The 20,939-nt window shown below is 28.3% G+C and overlaps 1 protein-coding gene and 1 pseudogene across 2 annotated transcripts; one reads left to right on the forward strand and one right to left on the reverse strand.

Annotated features, from left to right (window-relative positions):
* The first annotated feature begins 4,625 nt into the window (after positions 1 to 4,625).
* Positions 4,626 to 10,355, forward strand: LOC100574560 (annotated as a pseudogene).
* Positions 10,356 to 16,574: 6,219 nt separating this feature from the next.
* Positions 16,575 to 20,681, reverse strand: LOC100574618 (transcription initiation factor TFIID subunit 9-like). 2 transcript variants are annotated; one of them, XR_003839608.1, is made up of 5 exons: positions 20,382 to 20,681; positions 20,172 to 20,308; positions 19,799 to 19,927; positions 19,076 to 19,278; positions 16,575 to 16,900 (listed from the first exon to the last, which is right to left on the reverse strand). XR_003839608.1 is itself a non-coding variant. In XM_003243031.4 (5 exons), the coding sequence occupies exons 1-4, from the start codon at positions 20,506 to 20,508 to the stop codon at positions 19,198 to 19,200; spliced, it is 474 nt and encodes a 157-aa protein (XP_003243079.1). In that variant the 5' UTR covers positions 20,509 to 20,675; the 3' UTR covers positions 16,671 to 16,900; positions 19,173 to 19,197. The 2 variants fall into 2 exon arrangements, 1 of the variants encoding a protein (XP_003243079.1); XM_003243031.4 differs by having other exon boundaries at positions 16,671 to 16,900; positions 19,173 to 19,278; positions 20,382 to 20,675.
* Between the last annotated feature and the right edge of the window lie 258 nt (positions 20,682 to 20,939).

The raw sequence follows: 20,939 nt of genomic DNA on the forward strand, positions 1-20,939 counted from the left end.
GTTGGAAACCGGATGACGTAATCGGATGACAGCACGGGAAAATGGTGACTGCGTAGAATCACACACATTTTTTTGCACTTTGCTATGAATCGAACTGATAACTGTGGGAGTCGTAGTCAACTGCGTGACCACTGCGCCACTCCGGCCCCATTATATACATTAATATTTTTTTTTCGTACAAGGGCCAGAGGCCTCATTTAAAACTTTGGCCCCTGGACCTCAAAATGTCTTAATCCGGGCTTGTAAATAAATAACCCAACTCACAAAAATCCAGGTCAGTGAGACTGTAACTCAACCATCATTTTTCAAGGGGGGGGAGGTCAAAGACCTTAAAAGATTAAATACAATTTTTTTATTACAAACCCAATAAACATTTATAAACCTTATATTAAACATCATTTGAACCAATTTTTAAGACTTGATAACACATTACACTGCAATTGAAATATGAATGCAATGTTAATGCTTATTTTAACATGAACTTATAAATGTTATTTTTAATGATTAATGTACAACTTTAATGTAAATTAAAAAAAATTTCTATTATAATGTATTTAAATGATACATTTAATATTTAAAATTACAAAAATGTTTATTAGGGAGGTACTTATATATGTAGAGTCAAAGGAGGATATTCCAAAAAAAGGACACTCCGGCCCCTGTCGACCCCCCCTCCCCATTTATTCAACTACCATACAACCATACGTCCAAACAACAGTGCCTGACCAAAATATATGTTGGCCTCTCTTTGGCCCGCCCTGGGAAAAATTCCTGGCGCCGCCACTGACTGTATCTCACACACATACGCACACACATCAAATAGTCAATACGTACAAAACGACTCAACGATACGCGTTGCCTTTTTCTGTGCGGATTTTTTATTTACAGCCAAGTCATAAAGCTATTTCTCTGCACGGACGATAATAATATATTGCTCGCTATATATATAAGGCGGAGCACACAATCGAAACAAAAAAGAAACTAATATGACTTGGTTGTATATAAAAAATGCTCACAGAAAAAGGTAACGCGTATCGTTGAGACGTTTTGTACGTACTGAGTACTGACTATTTGATGTGTGAGCGTATGTGTGTGAGATACGGTATTCATTATCATATTATATAGGTATAAATTATATAATATATACCCCGTGCATTTGGTTTGTCACTGCGATAATAGGTACGCCGAGCCTTATCTATTACTAGCTATTATAATATTTAATTTTTGTTGACGATAATATGCAGTATAATATAGGCAACACATATTTTATTAAATAAAATGTTAATCGTAAATCTTAAAATTCCTGTTTGAGTAGGTACCTCCCCAAATTGGACCTACAGTTTCCAATTGTGAATCTAGTGAGTAAAGGTATAAATTATCCCGGAACCACTCAAACACACACAAAAAATTCTTTAAAAATTGGTCCAGCCATTTTGGAATGCGAGAAGGACACACACACACACAGATAGGTAGACAGACAAATATTCATCTGTACATCAGTAAATATTACCAAATTCATTTATCTAAGTGTTTAATTTTAGATTTTGAGTAGATCGATGAATTTAGGTACCCTGTTGATTATTTTACAATACCGGGTGATTCTTTTATCATTGAACACTCAATATTTCAAAGTGTACATTTTTTTACATAGTTTCAAGTCACTTATAAAACAACGGTTTTCTCAAAAAATTATATTTTTAAATATTTTTTATCCTTATAATTTTTTTAATTTCTTACTTTTTTGAATGGCAACATTGGGTTTTAATTTTATATTCCAAAGCAGAATTTTTTTTATTATTATTTTGATACATGAAAATCGAACTTGGGGCTAGTAGTTTATGAGTTATAAATATTCAAAGTTTAGATGGGCGGAGAAGTAGATAAACATTTCGCAGGGTAACCCCGTACTACTCCACTCCACTCATCTAAACTTAGAATATTTATAACTCATTATCAACTCACCCCAAATTCGATTTTCATGTATCAAAATACTAAGAAAAATATTCTGCTTTGGAATATAAAATTAAAACCCAATGTTGTCATTCAAAAAAGTAAAAAACTTAAATAATTATAAGGATAAAAAATATTTAAAAATATAATTTTTTAGTAAAAACGTTGTTTTTTTAACAACTTGAAACTATGTAAAAAAATATTTTCAAAAAAATTTACACTTTTTGAAATATTGAGTGTTCAATGATAAAAAAAATCACCCTGTAGTGTCTGTGTTTTTTTATTATTTTTTGTGTAGGTAGGTATGGAAAAGCAGAGGCGTATTTACGGGGGTGGATATGAGGCCAAATCCACCCCCACGGCTCTTTAAATACACGTGTATTATTACATCGTAACATGTATTCAAAAATTCTTGTCATTCCTCCCCTACAAAAAATATTAAATACACCACTGCGGAACAGCGGTGGTTTTGGTAGTATTTCTTTGGTAAGGCTACTTATGAATCTTCTCCCCTCCCCACGTCATAGCAAAAATTAGACTTCACGATAAATAGAATTTAATATCATCACGGCAGAACGCGTAAAAAAATTTGAACGAACCAACACAAGCGACGATTTGAACAAGACGGAAATATAAATTAATATTACAACGGTCTAATATTGTGGCTGTCCTAGCTGTAACAACTAATAATATGACGTTTTTTGATGTTGAACTGCGGGGCGTGGGCTGACAATAATATACTAGTATAGGGACCTACCCCATTGCCACATATTATATTTTAAGTAGGTAAACATAAGCGATGGAAATCGAGCCTCACAATCAGTGGTATATTTACGGGGGGAGGTCCATGGGGTCGGACCTCTCCCCAATTGGCCCCCTAAATACCTATCTAAATATTTAATGTATGTACATATTAATATATTCTATAGCGGAGCTTCAAAATTTTTTAAATACGCCACTGCTCTCAATGACCATTGCGTATATGCACAATTCTACTTATTTTACACTAAAATCGCGTGCATTCGCGTACATATATACTCTTGTGTGTGTAATGCAGCGCCATATTTACACTTTTGCGCCCTGGGTCAACAATGTTCGTACGCCCTCCCCCCACCTAAAAACTTAATCCTTTTTAGATTCTATGTGAAATGATGAATGTATTGATTTTTTTATAATTTTTATTTTATTTTTTATATTTGTGTCTGTGTACACGATAATAAATTGAAGTCGAAATAATGCTTCGATTTTCAACTTCAGTATCTTGTTCGATGGGAAAGTTAACATTGTTGGTGCATTGGGGAGGACAAAAGCGTCATAAAATCAAAAGAAAAACTAAAGAAAAAGGGGAATTTTTACGCAAAATTGATTTATCACAAAATAAACTTTGGTTTTTGATGTAACTTTAAAACAAATGACCGTAGATACATAAAATTTTCACTGGTCGTTTATATATACATTTTTTATACATGATAACATTTTGATTTGTTTTGAACTGTTCAGGAACATTTTCTGTTTCCAATTTTATTAGACTTTTTTTCTATGAATGACTATAAAACTTCATTTGTTAAATAAAAAAGTCTGAAAATTGAATATAAGGCTCCTACTATATTGTTACAATAGCATTTGAAAAATATGAGAAAACTTAGTTACAGTTTTTATTTATAAGCATTTAAAGTTCAAATCTTGACAAAATACGGAAAATCACGAAAATTAGCAAATTATTTTGAATTGAGATTTCATAAAAAATTTTCTTTTAAATCTATGATTTGAAAATGTAATACAAGATTATTTATAGGTTTGTTATTCTGGGCCCTGCTCACCCCCCTACCTCTAAGGACGGCCCTACCCATTTGTAACCTACTGTACAGCAGAGCGACATACACTTATCAATTTTTTTAATTGATTAGTTGTAGTTCTTTGTTTATGAAAATTTTGTTTAGAAGACAGATCACGACGATGGTTCTTTATTTTAACTATTGTCAAAATGTATGACAACATACAAATGTAATCCATAAAAAAATTACAAAAATTAATAGTTGTCACCCAGGCAGCAAATGATTGACTAAACATATTATTATAATATTATCATTACAAAATGTTATCAGGACATTGATAGTCAAAATTATTAAATGACGCCAAATGGCCGTATCATATAGTCATGCAATGCAAAAAGTCCAAGTATAGGTACCTACTCAGACAAATTCTTACAAAAAAAAAAATATGTTTATATATAATGTACTAATGTACACCGGCACCTGGCCGCCCCCCTAATTGTATCAATAATTGGCAAATGGGGCAAATGTTCCCGTCCCCACCCTTAAATACGGTCTTGGTGTAATTTATGTACTCGAGTACTCTGGGGTGACGTCAGATGGTGCTTATCTGACGTCATCGGAACATTGTCACCGGCTGAAATACCAGCATTCGCGACTTACGTATTTTCCGGTAAGGAATTGAATCTAGTTTCTATAAGCTTTCTATCGCCAATAGGCTATAATAATTATAAATATTAAAATAATTATTGCAAACACGGCTTACGACGGTTTTCGTTATTTTTTTTCCAACCACCGACTAAAGGCGCTCCGAGAACAACAATATAGTGATACTATATCATCTCGTCCGTGTTATCACCGTCGTTTTTCTTATTGATTTTCATTACGCCCTTCCCCGTTCACTGTAGGTGTCTCGGCGACGATACTACGTAGGTCATTAGGTCAATGAATAATAATTATTAATAATAATATAATTACTATTATAATATACTGCTACTATTGTAGTACTATACATGGTAGGCACCTACCTAAATACAAGTTAAAACTGAGTGGTGCTCACAGCGATCAACGATGCTTATCCTTTACGTATTGTACCACGATCGTTTACTTGCCAGGCTCATCATCATGTCTCTGCTGCTGATGCTCGTGGCTTTTGTCGACTTTTACGTGACTCACCGCAGTCAAAACTTCATAAAGTCGTTTAACAAGAGATTCAACCACATCACAGGTTAAACGCCACACCGCTGTGGACGCGACGCCTCGACGACGTCTTCCGAGGAACTCGCTGGTTTATATAAGTAGGTACTTGTAAAAATATTGTTTCGTTACGGTGTAGTATTTACCGTCGCCCTTACGACCCAATGTTATTCATCAATGTTGTTTATCAAATTATTTTGCAGGACGTATCTTATGATTTCTATCTACATATGTTAGAATAGTGTGCAGTTGTTTGTCATGGTTGGTACTTATGTGCCAGAGATCCCGAGTTATAACATATAGCATACTTCAAGTAAGTTAACTTATTGAACATTTAAATTATTATTTTTTGCTAAAAACTGTAGGTACTTGTGTATTATTGCCCCACCACTGGGGTGACTGTCCGTTGTCCTATAATATTTTTTATAATATAATGCTGTTATAAAACTTTCAAATAATAATATGTTCATAAATCATAAGGTACAATTAATAGTAGCATAGGTAATAATTTAATTAAGTAATATCTCATAATTACACATGAAAAAAAATATGACAGTCTTATAAAGATCATTAAATATCATACATTTTATTTGTTTTAAGAATATATTTTTGTTGTAAAAATGTAATGCCAATATTAAATATTGCAGGAAATAAATCAACAAAATTAATTTTTAACAATATTTTATAATAAGCTAATAACTTTTGAAAGGTAGGTTAAATATACCCACTTTAAATTATACATACCTAAAATATAACGACCAGTCGACCACATACTAATATGATTAAAATATAATTAAAAATATTATAAGTAGTATTTACCTCTTTTCTTTAAATTGATCACACACTAGACTAACCTAAAAGTAATATATAAAAATATAGAGAAATATCGATCATGTATATTAAAATTTTAGTTATGTTAGGTAAAGACTGGTTGTCGATTACTGATGTGAGATTGTCTGGTGGCAGTGTGATAAATTGTATGCACTGGTTAGTAAAGAATAAAAGGGCAATAATTAACAAATATCTAAAAAACTGTTAAAATATTAATTGTATTTTACTTTATTTTCTTTATATTCACTGTACTTATTAAAATTCAATTTGTGAGTCACACTAAGTTAGTGAGTTAAGAAGTTTAATAATATTACATTTCCAAAATGCAAAACTAACTTATCTAATTGTATTTGAAATTGTGCAAAGATATTTTAATGAATTCTAATTTTTTTATCATTTAATTTAATAACCTTCATTTTATCATCTCGTCCGTGTTATCACCGTCGTTTTTATTATTGATTTTCACTACGCCATTCCCCGTTCACTGTAGGCGTCTTGGCAACGATACTACATAGGTACAATGAATAATAATTAATAATAATATAATTACTATTATAATAAACTGCTACTATAGTACTTTACATGGTAGGTACCTACCTAAATACAAGTTACAACTGAGTGGTGCTCACGGCGATCGGCGATGCTTATCCTTTATATATTGTATCACGATCGTTTACGTGCCAGGCTGATCATCCTATCGCTTCTGCTGATGCTCGTGGTTCTCGTCGACTTTTACATGACTCGCCCAAAACTTCATCAAGTCGTTTAACAAGAGATCCAACCACATTGCGGGTTAAACGCTACATTGCCGTGGACGCGACGCCTCGACGGCGTCTGCTGAGGTACCCTCTGGTTTATATAAGTACTTGCAAGAATATTGTTTTGTTACGGGGAGAGTTACGGTGTAGTGTTTACCATTGCCCTTACGATCCCATGTTATTCCGCAATGTTGCTTATTGAATTATTTTGCAGGACGATGCTAAAGTGTTGATTCACAAGGGTGTCGACTGCATACGTGACGGTTTTCACTACAAGGCGAAGTGTTGCTACAAGTAAGCGCTGAAGTTAGAACCCAATGTTCAAAAAAAAAAGTTGCTGATGAAGAATTTGTTTTACGCTCTATGGATACAACTTACTGGTGAGAACTGTAACTTAAGTATTTGTGGAAAGGATTTAAAGTGTTTTTTGTTTAGCAGATGAATATAATGTGAGCAATGACAAAAGCAATGACGGATATGATAACAAAGAAGACCTTTTCTTTAGAGTTCAGAGAATAATGGGACCTCTCATATGATTTCCAGCACGTGCACAACTAGTATGACAATATCCAACTCTTTAAATGTTTTGATTATTATTATTTTATTTGTGTTATAGATCTAGACAACTCATTTTTCAGTTCTTGTATACATATTTAGGTGGGTTGTATCTTATGATCTCTATCTACGTATGTTAGAACAGTGTGCAGCTGTTTGTCATGGTTGGTACTTGTGTGCCAGTGATCCAGCATGCTTCAAGTAAGTTAACTTATTGAGCATTTAAATTATTTTTTTTTTTTTTAAACTATAGGTACTTGTTTATTATTGCCCCACCACTGAGGTGCCTGTCCATTGTACTATGATATTTTTTATAATATAATACAGTGACAAAACTTTCAAACAATAATAATATGTTCATTAGCTACAATTAATAGTAGCATAGGTAATAATTTAATTAAGTAATATCTCATAATTACACATGAAAAAAATAAGACAGTCTTATAAAGATCATTAAATATCATACATTTTATTTTTTTTAAGAATATATTTTTGTTGTAAAAATTTAATGCCAATATTAAATATTGCAGGAAATAAATCAACAAAATTAATTTTTAACAATATTTTATAATAAGCTAATAACTTTTGAAAGGTAGGTTAAATATACCCACTTTAAATTATACATACCTAAAATATAACGACCAGTCGACCACATACTAATATGATTAAAATATAATTAAAAATATTATAAGTAGTATTTACCTCTTTTCTTTAAATTGATCACACACTAGACTAACCTAAAAGTAATATATAAAAATATAGAGAAATATCGATCATGTATATTAAAATTTTAGTTATGTTAGGTAAAGACTGGTTGTCAATTACTGATGTGAGATTGTCTGGTGGCAGTGTGATAAATTGTATGCACTGGTTAGTAAAGAATAAAAGGGCAATAATTAACAAATATCTAAAAAACTGTTAAAATATTAATTGTATTTTACTTTATTTTCTTTATATTCACTGTACTTATTAAAATTCAATTTGTGAGTCACACTAAGTTAGTGAGTTAAGAAGTTTAATAATATTACATTTCCAAAATGCAAAACTAACTTATCTAATTGTATTTGAAATTGTGCAAAGATATTTTAATGAATTCTAATTTTTTTATCATTTAATTTAATAGCCTTCATTTGTATAATTAAAGACAATTCAAATTTTTATTTTATTTTTGTTTCAACTATATATTAAGTAGAATTTATGTTTAGAGTTTATCTTGTTAAAAATGGTTTATTATTTTTTATACTTTGTACATCTGAGAAGTAATCAGCCATACCTATTTATTTTTATTTTTTATAATTTATCAAATTGAATGAATTTTTGACAAAAATATACAAGAAATTAATTGGTCTTTTTTTTTATTTGAATAATTGATTATAAGTATTTCTTTTATTTAGATTTTGGCCTTCAAATGTCAACGATTTAGTACTGTGTGATGGAAATTGGCGTACAAATGTTCATAGAATAACCCAATGTACTGACAATTGATTTTTACATAATATGTAAAATAACTCATGTACAAAGAGATGAAGAATCTTTCAGAGACGACACTAATGGACTTTCTTTTCTAGTTTTACTATAGATATTTAAGGTGATAATTTTTTTAAGTTTCTTTAATTACATAAAGTTAAACACCACAATAAACATTTAAAATATTAAAACTTATTACTAAATTACTAACAATTACACTCATATTTATTCAGAGTAATAAATTTATACATTCCTAGTAAATACTTAGCAACTAATTAAAATTCAGAATTTTAGTAATACTATTTAAAACATTTATTTTTATTACAATAATAATTGTAATTTGTAATTATGATGTTTCAATACAAGGTTTTTTGAAATTAATCAAAACTTGTTACAGATTTTTATTTTTATATGTATGACAACTGACAATACTTAAAGACTTAAATATAACCATTTAAATAAAATTATTTATACATTTTAGTAAGACTGTATAAAAGAACACATGGGTGGCAATACTGTATATTAATAATGATTCACCCAGTATCTGAATTTATTTGTTTTTTTTATTTTTATTCAAATATAAGCAAGTTATTCCACATATTTTTTACTAAAATGTATATTTGAATTTGTATTTTGGTATTAGGTTTTTTTCCAATGGCCGTGTTTTGATGGTGCTTTCTTACAATCTTCCATATAAAATAGTACAAAAGTTAAAGACAAGAGAGAAAGCACATTTCAATTTGTCTGGTAAACAATTACTTTTGACTCTTGACAGCGAAGATAAGAAACATGATCAAGAATTTAACAGAAAATGTGCCTGGGAAGACAAAACAGGAGGATGATTATTTATAAAATGGTATTATACTAATCTTTTGAAACAGATACAATGCTTACTTAAGGGACCTAGCTATTTCCGTACAATTTAGCTTAAAATACATAAAGTTTTGACAAAATTAATGTTAGTTTACGTGGTCTGATTTCGTTATCAAAAAAAATTTGAACTTGATAGAGTTGTCCATAGATAGGTATAGAACACTTCGTAAAAATTAAATCTTGTATTATTCTAAACTGTAATTGAAAACTTAAAAATATGAATTTTTTTCAAATCATAATAATTATGAATGTACAATAAAAATTAAAATTAAAAATGTTAAGTGTTTTGTACGATCTACATATATGTTTCTGCTGAATTCAAATATTTTTTCAGAATCAAAATCAGACGACGTTAAGAGGATTATTATCAGGGACACCTTGTAGGCGTTTAATTATATTTTAATTTTAAAGCAAGTTATGCAAAAATTTACAATTTTAAAATACTCATAACTCTCTTTAAAATTAAAATATTATATGAGATGCATAGATAATAATCTTACCTTTACATTTTATTTTGATTATAATCATTATTGTAAATGTAAAATTTGTAATGTTGCGCTAGTTCAGAGAGAGAAAACAAATTGTGCACAGACATCATCTAAACTTACTTTAATTTTGTCAAAACAATAAGTCATGATCTCAACCATACATTCGAGACTGTTTACTATAGTTGTAAGTTCTATTATGTATTATTTTATTATTTTTTTTTTTTTATTAGTTAACCTGCAGCAACTTAGGCCATTGGTTGGTTTTTAAACTGCGGGGGAGGGTACTGTAAGGTGTAAACATGTGAGTGTTGTTTTTGGCAGATTTTCAAGTGGGCGCCCGTAGGTATCTGCCATGCCTGGGTGAGAGATGGCGGCACTTGGTCTCCGGACACTGTGACTTGGCCGAAGAAAAATGTCACCCGCGGCCAAGGCATTGAACCAGCGCCGGTGCGCGTCGCAACCGACACCTTAGTCCGCTTGGCCACTTCATCCCCCACATATATTTTATTATTTACTGTATATGTACTGTGTTTAAATTATAAATTAAGAGTATAAATTAAATTTAAATTCTGTACTGATCAGCGACCTGTGATTTCACAAAACTATGTGTAATTAATATTTTATTTTATACAAATTTAAGTACTTAGCATGTCTTAAATATAGTACATCATAACCTAAACAACATCTTCTAATATACAGAAACAGTTTTCCTGGTTGATTATAGTTAATTATTAGTTTTTACCACTTTCAATATATGTATTTTCGTTGAGGTAATGGAAGCAAACAGTTTGCTGGCTGTTTACTAATCTAACATAATAAGAAGTCAAAACATCATAATATTAAACCAATGATTTAATTATTTCAATACAATTTGTTGCATTACCAAATATATAACATTATATTTTGTAATATTTAAATACAATAAACAATTTTCTAACACCTTGAATTTTGATAATACACAGTTGGGAATTTATCTTAATACATTTCGAATTGGTATACAACTAATAAACATATTCAATTTAAATCTATTTATTCATAAATCATAATACTCTGTAAACATTATGCATATCAATATGATACATCTTAATGATACTAAAAATACTAAATACATTTTATATACACAAAAATATTAAATACATTTATGATAAATACTATTAAAAACCTACTGATTGTTGTGCTTATACTTTTCTAACAAATTAAATTGATATTTTTATTCACAGATATTCAAAATATTTAAACAATTAGTGGTTTGTAAGTATTTGAACCTTTTGATGGCCTTAATTTAGTTTAACAGTACAAAATGTTTATTTATTCATATTGTTAATGTTTCATAATTCTAAATCTTTGAAAAAAGTCTTCATTACTCGGTGTATTTTTTGATACGAAACGCTCACGATTACAATTAATTCTAATCCAGTCAAATTCATTTGTAATAGCTTTACAATAAAGTAAAACCAATTTTAGAGGTTAAAATTTGGACTAAAATTCACAGAGTATAACATCAGCAGGAATAATCCAGGACAAATTATTTGTTATACTTACATATTCTCCATCAATTACATAATGTTGCCATTTACTGTACAGTTTATTTACAAACATCAAATTGTTGAAAAAATTGATTTGAGATAAGGTTTAAATATTTTAGTTTACAATTTTAATTATGGTTATAACTATTTTAAGAAATTGCTTGCACTTAATGTAACATTTTGTTGTATGAATGTCTCAATAATTTAAATATATGTGTGTTTTAATAATTATTTAACAAAAAGCCAACTAAGGTTATCCATTTTATTATGATATGTGTGTACCAATTTTATTAAGTCAATTTGATGAATTTGTTATAATATTAAGTTTCTTTTGATGTTAAACTATTCCATTTACATAGCAAACTTGTATGAATGTATTTTTTTTTTTTTTTTTAATACCAATTATGTATTATTTGTTCATGGGCGTAGTTTGATATAATTATCTGTAGGGGCTAGAAAATTTTTTCCAAAAACTCCTTATGTTTAACTTAAAGGGAAAGGGGAATATTTTATAGAAAACATAATTTATATTTGACTCCTTAACCTGACATTTTATTTTATAATACATGTAAATTAAACAATTAAAATTGAATTATTAAATCAAACTTAGACGTCTGTGTTTTTCTGCAAAAATATTGAGTACATTTTCATATTATACTGTATGTTATAAATTACTCTCGATATGAAGTAATGACTAGTTAGGAAACCTATCATTTGTCATGGTATTTCAAGTCCAATTCTTTATTCGCCTCATTACTGAAAATTAACGTTGACATAAGTTAGCTAGAGGATATAGGTATAGTCAGTGCAGTTTATAAAAATTTGGAGAAATATTGTTGTAACAACGAGTTTTATGTCATCAAAATTTGCTTCTTTGTTAGACATATTATCATACTATCATACATAAATAAATATGAATATGTATGTAAGTACAGTAATATTTTCAAAAATTACACTGCTAAGATTTGAAGCCTCAATGAATTCAGGGAAAATTTTAAAAACATTTAAAACTATAATTTTTGATAAAATTTTTTAAATGAAAATAGTAGTCCCATAGCCTTGTGCATACTACGCCTATGATTATTATCAATAGAATCTAAAAATATTCCATAATATTTGTGTGCCATATTAGAATTAATTACGCTTATCATCTTATATTGTTAAGGTATAGTAATATGTTATTCTATGGTAATATTATATCTCTCAATGTGTTATTAACTACTATTATACTTAACCAATGTACCCTGTGTGTTTAATATAATGTTATCTTTTGGTGTTCATTTTTACTGTATAATACATAATATTATATTGATGTGCTTTTTATTATATACCTATTTTGTACCTTTTTTGTATACCTACCTATAAAGAAAAAATGTTATTATTTCAATTATTAATAAATTAAATACATCTTTGCCTGAAGTAAAAAAAGAATATAAAGTCTTGAATTTATTTTCAATGGTTGGGTGGGTTCAAAGCATTTGTAAAGTATTGATTAGAAATTGTATGAAAATGGAAATATCTACTGACTAGGTAAGCAATTATGATAAAAATGAATAATTTTTAAGGCAAGTAGTGTTATTGTTTTCATCTAGAGTAAAGATTGGCCACTCAATGCTAGAGGATCAATTTTGAATGTGCAAAAATCTATAGTGGACCAGAGAACATAGAAAGCAAAAAAAAACCTAATGTTAACTATACCACTGTAAATAGTATAATATTATTTACATTTAATAGTTCAATTCTAGATAAGAATTTTCATCTACGTTATACGATAAACATTATACCTATCGATTTTAATAATTTTATAGATATAATAAAATAAAGTACAGAAAAATCTTAACATTTTATATTTTTATAAACTAAATTGAAATATAGCACAGGCCAGTGAAAATCCCTGTTCAGTTGACCATCCCAGATCTAGAGGTTCGCATACAAAAAAAAAACTAACAACTAAATCCTGCCTAGTGCTATTATTAAGCCTTAAATAAAATTATAATCGTTTATTTAGAATGTTGAAAATTTATGAAAAAACTGAAAACCTTTCTAACCGGTTTTATATTTTTACATTGAAACAATGGAAAACAGACAGATTATGAGGTACCTACCTACCTACTTGGGAACTGTGGTCATTACTACATTTCAATTCAAGACATTTGAGTTTAACTTTGAAGTGAAAATCTAATAAAAGTTGAACGGAATTATGGAATTAATAGTTAATCTTTCTAAATATATTATTATCAAAAATGTTATTTATTTTTATCAAGTACAGAAATGTATAGAATAAATATATGGTGTAAATGTCAAGTATCCACAGAATATTTAATTTGACATTCCGGTAGACTTTTTTTATATGGGTATACAAATTTATGAGGCATCTTGTAGTAAATTAACTAATCTTAGATTTAAAAAAAAAAATGTTATGAATTTTTAACTCAAAATAATTTTCAGATTTTCGTGATTTTTGCGTATTTTGTTAAAATTTGAATTTAAATACTTATAAAAAGAATTGTGACTATATATTTTTAATATTTTTCAACTGCCATTTTAAAAATATATCAAGAGCCTTGTATTAAATTATTATGCTTTTTGACCAAACGAATTCAATTTTATTGACAATTATAGAAAAAAAACTAAAAAAATTTTTAACTTCAAGTGTGTCCGTTAACAGCACAAAACAAATCAAAATATTTTGAAAATTATATATTTTGTAGAAAATTGTGAAAATTCTAAAATAAACATTCAGTGAATATTTCATGTATCTGCAGTTATTTGTTTTAGAGTTACACCAAAAACCTATAATGATTTTGTCGAAAACTTTATTTTTTTTTTTGCTTTTGTAAAGTACTAGTAATTTTAAATTTTATTCTCTCCAATGCACCAACTATAGATTCACTTTCCCGTCGATCAATATAATTTCGAAGTATTATTTCAACTACTTACCAAATACACAGACACAAAAATAAAATTTAAAAAATTGAAGAAAAAAACTCATCGTTGTAAAATCAATACATCCATTGCTCCGCTTAGAATCTAAAGGTTTTTTTTTTAGGTATCTAGTAATTTCTAGGATGGGCTGTATGGGCAATAACCCTCCATGATAAATTATTCAATTGATTCCTAAAATATCAATCAACATTTAAAAATGCAAATGTGTTTATTATTTTTAAATTCTGAGCGGAGCAAGGAAGCTATTGGTTTTACAATGGTGTTAATTTTTTATTTTTTTTTTTATATCCTGTATACAAATTTTTTACCAGAAGGAGTGCTTTGATTTCAACATATAGTAACTTATCTTTTAGCAAATTGGATCAAGATGGTACTTTAAAAGGGTCATTTTCGATATTCTCAATATTTATTAAATGCCACGGAAAAAGGCCCGAAAAATTACAAAAAAACACTAAAAATGGGATCTTAATTTCTAACGCCTTGTTTATCACCATAGAAACGAACAAAAAATTATAATATTATTATATTAATTCAACTTACATAATAAAATAAATAAGAACAATATAAAATATGAAGACTGACAAATCGTCTCCGCTCAGAATCGTTTTTCTTATACAATGATTTTATATCATTGAATTCAAGTTTAATACAATCCATTATACAATGATCCACTTGTAATCTACTGTACAGCAGAGCGACATCCACTTACCTGCTTTTTTTTTGTTTCAAAAAAATTTAGTTATTTAATTTTTATTTAAAGTTTATAATTATTTTATATCGCCTATGATAAATATGGTAAATATCATAAGCTGTATGTCTGAAACTAATAATTTTTTTTAGGAAAACAATTTATGCCGGTACATTGGTATGATTATTAGATATAATAACATTTACATCATTTTACAATACCTTTATACACGCAATGCACTTATCTATTATATAAAAGCCATCTAGACAGTAAATTATTTCGGAATAAAAATCCCGAAAAAATCATTAAAACTATTAAGAAAAAAAAATAAATACAAATATATGTAATAAATAATTCATTCTATGTGGTAAAATATAATATTTTTTATAAAACTATTGCAAAATAAATTACTTTATTTAATATAGAAATAATTCATAATTAAACAATAACTATAATGATATTAAAGTAGTAGTGCTGGTTTGCTAATCTTATGAGGGACGAACAACCTCCACTGCAGAACTGTCGCTAATAACTTCTATAATATATATATATAAGGTATTATATAAATTAAGTCTGAAGTTTGCTATAGTATTATTGTGCTGGAGCCATTGAAAAAATCGAAAATCTACACAATAAGTATAAACACGATTGAAGATAGTTTTATCCTAAATAGAAACCATCATTAATTGTGGGTGTAAAAAATCATTTTCAGATCATTGAAACGTACTATAATTACATTAATTTTTAAATGAATGTATTCTGAGTATACAAGGACTCAAGCCCAGATTAAGGGGAGGGGGGGGGGCTAGTAGGCCCGGGGCCGACCTTGGATATCGAACAATGGTGGGCCATTGGCAGGTAATACGTTTCCTGTAATCTATGAATAATAGTTATATTATTATTATTTGACCCCTGGCCAAAAATTACCATAATCCGGGCTTGCAAGGACTTTTGGATTATTTATTCTTATCATAATATCTATATCATATATCTCCAGCCCTCCAATTATAATACTGAATAAGCTAGTAAGTAACGATAGTTTCAAAATGCCTAAAACATACAATGGTGTTCATTTTAATCAATATATTATATTCAAATTTTGATTACATATGTAATAGTTTAGCACTGTATGTTATCATTTATCATGCCTAGACATTTTGGTAGTATATTTTAATTGGTAACAGATCAAATATAATTATTTCTTAATGCTTATACACGCCTCAAAATAAAAAAATATGACACCGAATAAACTGATCCTGTACAAATTATTTTTATAACTGTTTATGTTACTACTTATTTTTGAATATTTTATTTCCAAATTTTTAATATGTTTTATGCATTTTTCGAAAGTAATATAAAAATTTAGATACATATTATAGGTATTTAAGCACATTTCAATAATATTAACTGCATATTTTGATTATTTTTAGTGCCACAAATTCCAAACCCATATTTATCATCATAGTTGTATATTGCTTTTATTAATCTGTATTACATCAAATCCCGATTGTAAAATGATAAACTTACAGTTGATTAATTTATTATTAGTTTTGGATAAGCTTTTAACTATGAGCTAATGTAAAACGTAAAATATAATATTGAATAAAAGAGAATGAATATACCATTTAAAGTATTTTTAATTTTATTATGTTATCCATGATAAATTACATATCATTGAGTAATTTTTCGACAGTATCATTGAGTGCAGTATCAGAATATGAATGGTTTTTTATAAGTCTGAGCATCCATAATTTCATCTTTATCATTTTTTCGAGTGCATCCATGACTGCTTCGACGATATTTAAAGATTAAATCATTGAAAATCTGGATGAATTTTTCATTTGACAAGCTGAAAAAATGAGTAATTATTAAAAACTAAGAATAATACATTCATGGTTTCAGACAAGAATTAATTGGTATAGCTAAGGATTGAAAATGTTAAGCAAGATTTATTTTAAGAAGCTCATAATTTTACCAAAACATCAAAAAAATATATATATAATCACAGTATTTTTATTATATATATTTTAGGTTCTAATTTGGACGAAATTAGATATTTAAACAAAGAAAAATGATTTTATTCATTTTGTTTAAATGTAAAGATATTATCTTTAGATACTTGAAACTTTTAAATTAGGTATATTATTCAATTTATAATATTTTATTATATTTTATACACACAATATAACGTTTTCAAATGCAATTTTTTTGAAAAAATTAATTTATCCTGCTGTTTACTAAATTAATGTCTAATGGTAAAATAAATTACTTATTTAATGGCAATAATATGATAAATTTTACGTAGTAATACAGGCTGACAGACTTTCTTCGCTCATAATTGTTTTTTTTATTAACAATGATTTTATATAGTTGTAAAATTTAACACATCCAATACAATATTACACTGACCATTTGAACATCCACTGTATAGCACAGTGGTATGCACTCACTTGACCACTTTTCTTTATAATTAATAGTAATAAGTATTTTTTTTATTATAATAGTACAACTTAATTTGTCATTTACTTATACAATATAAACATTTAACCGCCTAATGATAAATAGATGTGACAAGATAATACAGACAATGTTTATAGTTGGTTAAACTATCAACTTTGCATGTTTTTAAATTTTTAAATTTTTGGGGGATATAAGTCTCAAACCCTGGTCAGCCTATCACCTTACAAACTGATTTTTTTGGTTGATTTATTATGTACATCGTATTTTATGTTCTTTATATCTTTAACTTCATAATTTTATTAATAATGTTTTAATTTATTTTTTGTGATAGCTGTAACATCTATAATAAATGTCCACTAAAAGAGATTTCACCATGTATATTCATTATTTACTTTTATTCCAACATGAACTTTTATCATACAGTTTAGTAGAGGATATTCTAAGAAAACAATTTAGGTTATTTGTTGTTTGTGATTTAAAATTTCATATTTGTTTAAATATTTGTTAAGTAGAATAATGAGATGGGGTAACTTACAGTGATTATCATTCAAGAGGATGTGACAACTGCATTTTTTGTCTCCGTCTTACAAATGTACAAGAAAGCAAAAACTTTTCTCACACCATATATTTGTTGTAGAACTACCAAATTTTTATAACACGTAAAGAAGAACTTTATCCGTGCAACAGTGTACTTTTTTTTTTAAATAGCACTATCCAATCATTTTTTATAAGCAAATGAAAAAAAACAAAAAACCCAAATGTTTAGTAGCAAATAACTTTAATTGTGTTTATGTTATCTAAAATATGGGCACGCTGTTTCATAGATAATTTTCCACCCAATATGTTCAGAAATTTGGAGCCATTATTACAAACACAGAACGATAAAAATTGTTCCGTGCAAAACAGTTTTTGTTATGTTTACATTTGTAAGACAGAGACAACACATGCGAGTGTGACGTCCTCTGAAGTGTTCTATTAAATAAGATAATGCATGTAAAATTATTTTTAATTACATAAACCTGATAAATCATCAATATAGAACCAAAATTGCAAAATAGAAAGCAATTGTAAGTTGAACTAAATCATTAAGATCTAGATTGATCAAGAACAAATAGTGATATCTTTTTGTTAGATCAGATAATAGATAATAGATCAAATAATAAGCTTCACTTGCCACTGAATAAAATTAGTTTATTTGGTGTCATATTATTATTTTGAGATGTATATGCATTAAGAAATATTAACATTTGGTCTATTAAAATATACTACCAAAATGTCTAGGCATGATAAATGATTACATACAGTTCTAAACTATTGTAAATTTAATCTTAATAAATTTAGAAAAAAAATATTATTATAGGTACTGTTGCTTATTGGAAACAGACAGATAAAAATATTTAAATGAACAAAGTATCTTACTAAATATTATAAGTAAAAATATTTTTTTTTGGTAAAGTTATTTATTAACATTCTATTCTAAATTTGTTAATTAAAATGTATTCTAGGAACGCAAATGTTATTATGATGTATTATTATTAAATGTATAAACAATTTTGTTAATTACCTAGGTCATTTAAATTGCATAGTATATGGTGTATAACTTTAATATATTATGGCATGCAATTCATAAGCACTAAAATTAATCAGATAAATTTAATTACATTGCGGCAAGGGTTTATGTTCGTTTTATAATCTTCTAGACTCCGCTAACATTTCTGCAGCTGTTGTTTTATTATCCTTGGGCATATTTTCTCCAGAACATACAGGCTATACGTCAAATATAAAAATGTAATAAATATTAATTTAAATAAAAGTAATATTGCATTGATCACTCACAGTGTACAAAAAAAACAGGTATATTGTTACGATTGTGTTAGAAAAACCACAACACTTTTAGCCAGTTAACTAAAATATGTGATGGAAAAGATAAACTAAACTAAGTAAATAAAATAATATACTAGCAACCATGACAAATTAGATAGGTATCATCACAGAATTTTTATACGCATTCTCCGCTTTTTACTTTGCCTTTATCATAGTTCGCCACTTCTTATTGGCTGTCAATCATATACATACATATATAACATAGAACAAAATCAACCAATGAAAACTGGAGAGCTACGATATAAGCCGGATGTGAAGGAGATGCGTATCTACTGCGCAATACTAGTACAACTGTGATGATACCTGTCTAATTTGTTATGCTAGCAACTTACTAATGAATGAGAGTGAAAAACGTATACAACAAACACAATTAACAAAGTACCTACTCAAAATAAAATATTACCGATTCATATCTAAGCCTGTATTTTGTCTTTACGGAATTTGGACTATCGTGTGAAATTCGCAGTTGACTGGCATGCCTTTGTGGGGGTAATGGCATTTTATTTACTTCGATGGCTGCTGTCGTTAATACCTAAAAATTAAAACAGTTGGTCATAAGCTCTTAAGTCTTAGTTTTAGTTGTAATTAAAATTAACAAATTTATAACATTGAATTAAGTGAATACATTTATTTTTGTGAATAATGGTCCATTCTTTTGTCACCATTCAACATCTTTTGTTGCAAGATGTTTGAACATAACAAATCTATACAGTAACATTAAAAAAATGTATATTGGCATTAGGAGGTGAAATTGATTTTAGTCAAAATTATCTTACTTTGCGCGGAGGAGGTCCAGGAAACACTCCGCCTTGCGCCATTTGAATTGCTAGTTTCACATCGTCAGCATCAACATTCTTCTTTTCCGCCGAGTTTGACAATGCCTTAGCGTCTTCCAATAATTGAGTAGTGTATCCTAATGAATAAAATAATAACTATTCATAACAGCGAAAAACCATTAACATTTGTTTCATTGTATTAAATATTACTGTAGTTAAACTCCAAAAAATGATTTAAGACTTGTTGATCATATTCAACAATTCCTAGATCCTCCATCATTGACACGATGATTTGACTGTCTTTGGGCATATTATTTTTTCCTTCTGTAGACTCCATCAAATCGAATTGTAATGATTTGAATTAATAATAAGATTATAACAACAAAACGTTGTATCAAAGATTAACAAACAATATTAAACTCTTTACTTGCAGAAATTAATGTAATATCCGTCTTATCTCGTATCGGTACTACGTCTTTACAGTGGTCTAAACAGTAATTGTAAACAAAGATGCCACGTAAATAAAAAATTGCCAACATCCATAGCACGATTAAAGATAGTATGGTTGCCCATCGAATCTAGAAAAGTGTCTACCGAAATGAATCTCCATTATCAGTATTAGACAGCTGGAAATACGCTCTAGCGCTTATTTGTTGTAGTGATTCTAAATCTCAGAGTAATAATAAATGCAATTACCTTTCGAATGAAAATTGTAGTTCCGTGATAGCCACTATGACATATAAGCGCTAGTGCTTAAGTTTCCGGCTG

This window comes from Acyrthosiphon pisum, chromosome A2 (assembly GCF_005508785.2).
Source record: "Acyrthosiphon pisum isolate AL4f chromosome A2, pea_aphid_22Mar2018_4r6ur, whole genome shotgun sequence".
Lineage (NCBI taxonomy): Eukaryota > Metazoa > Arthropoda > Insecta > Hemiptera > Aphididae > Acyrthosiphon > Acyrthosiphon pisum.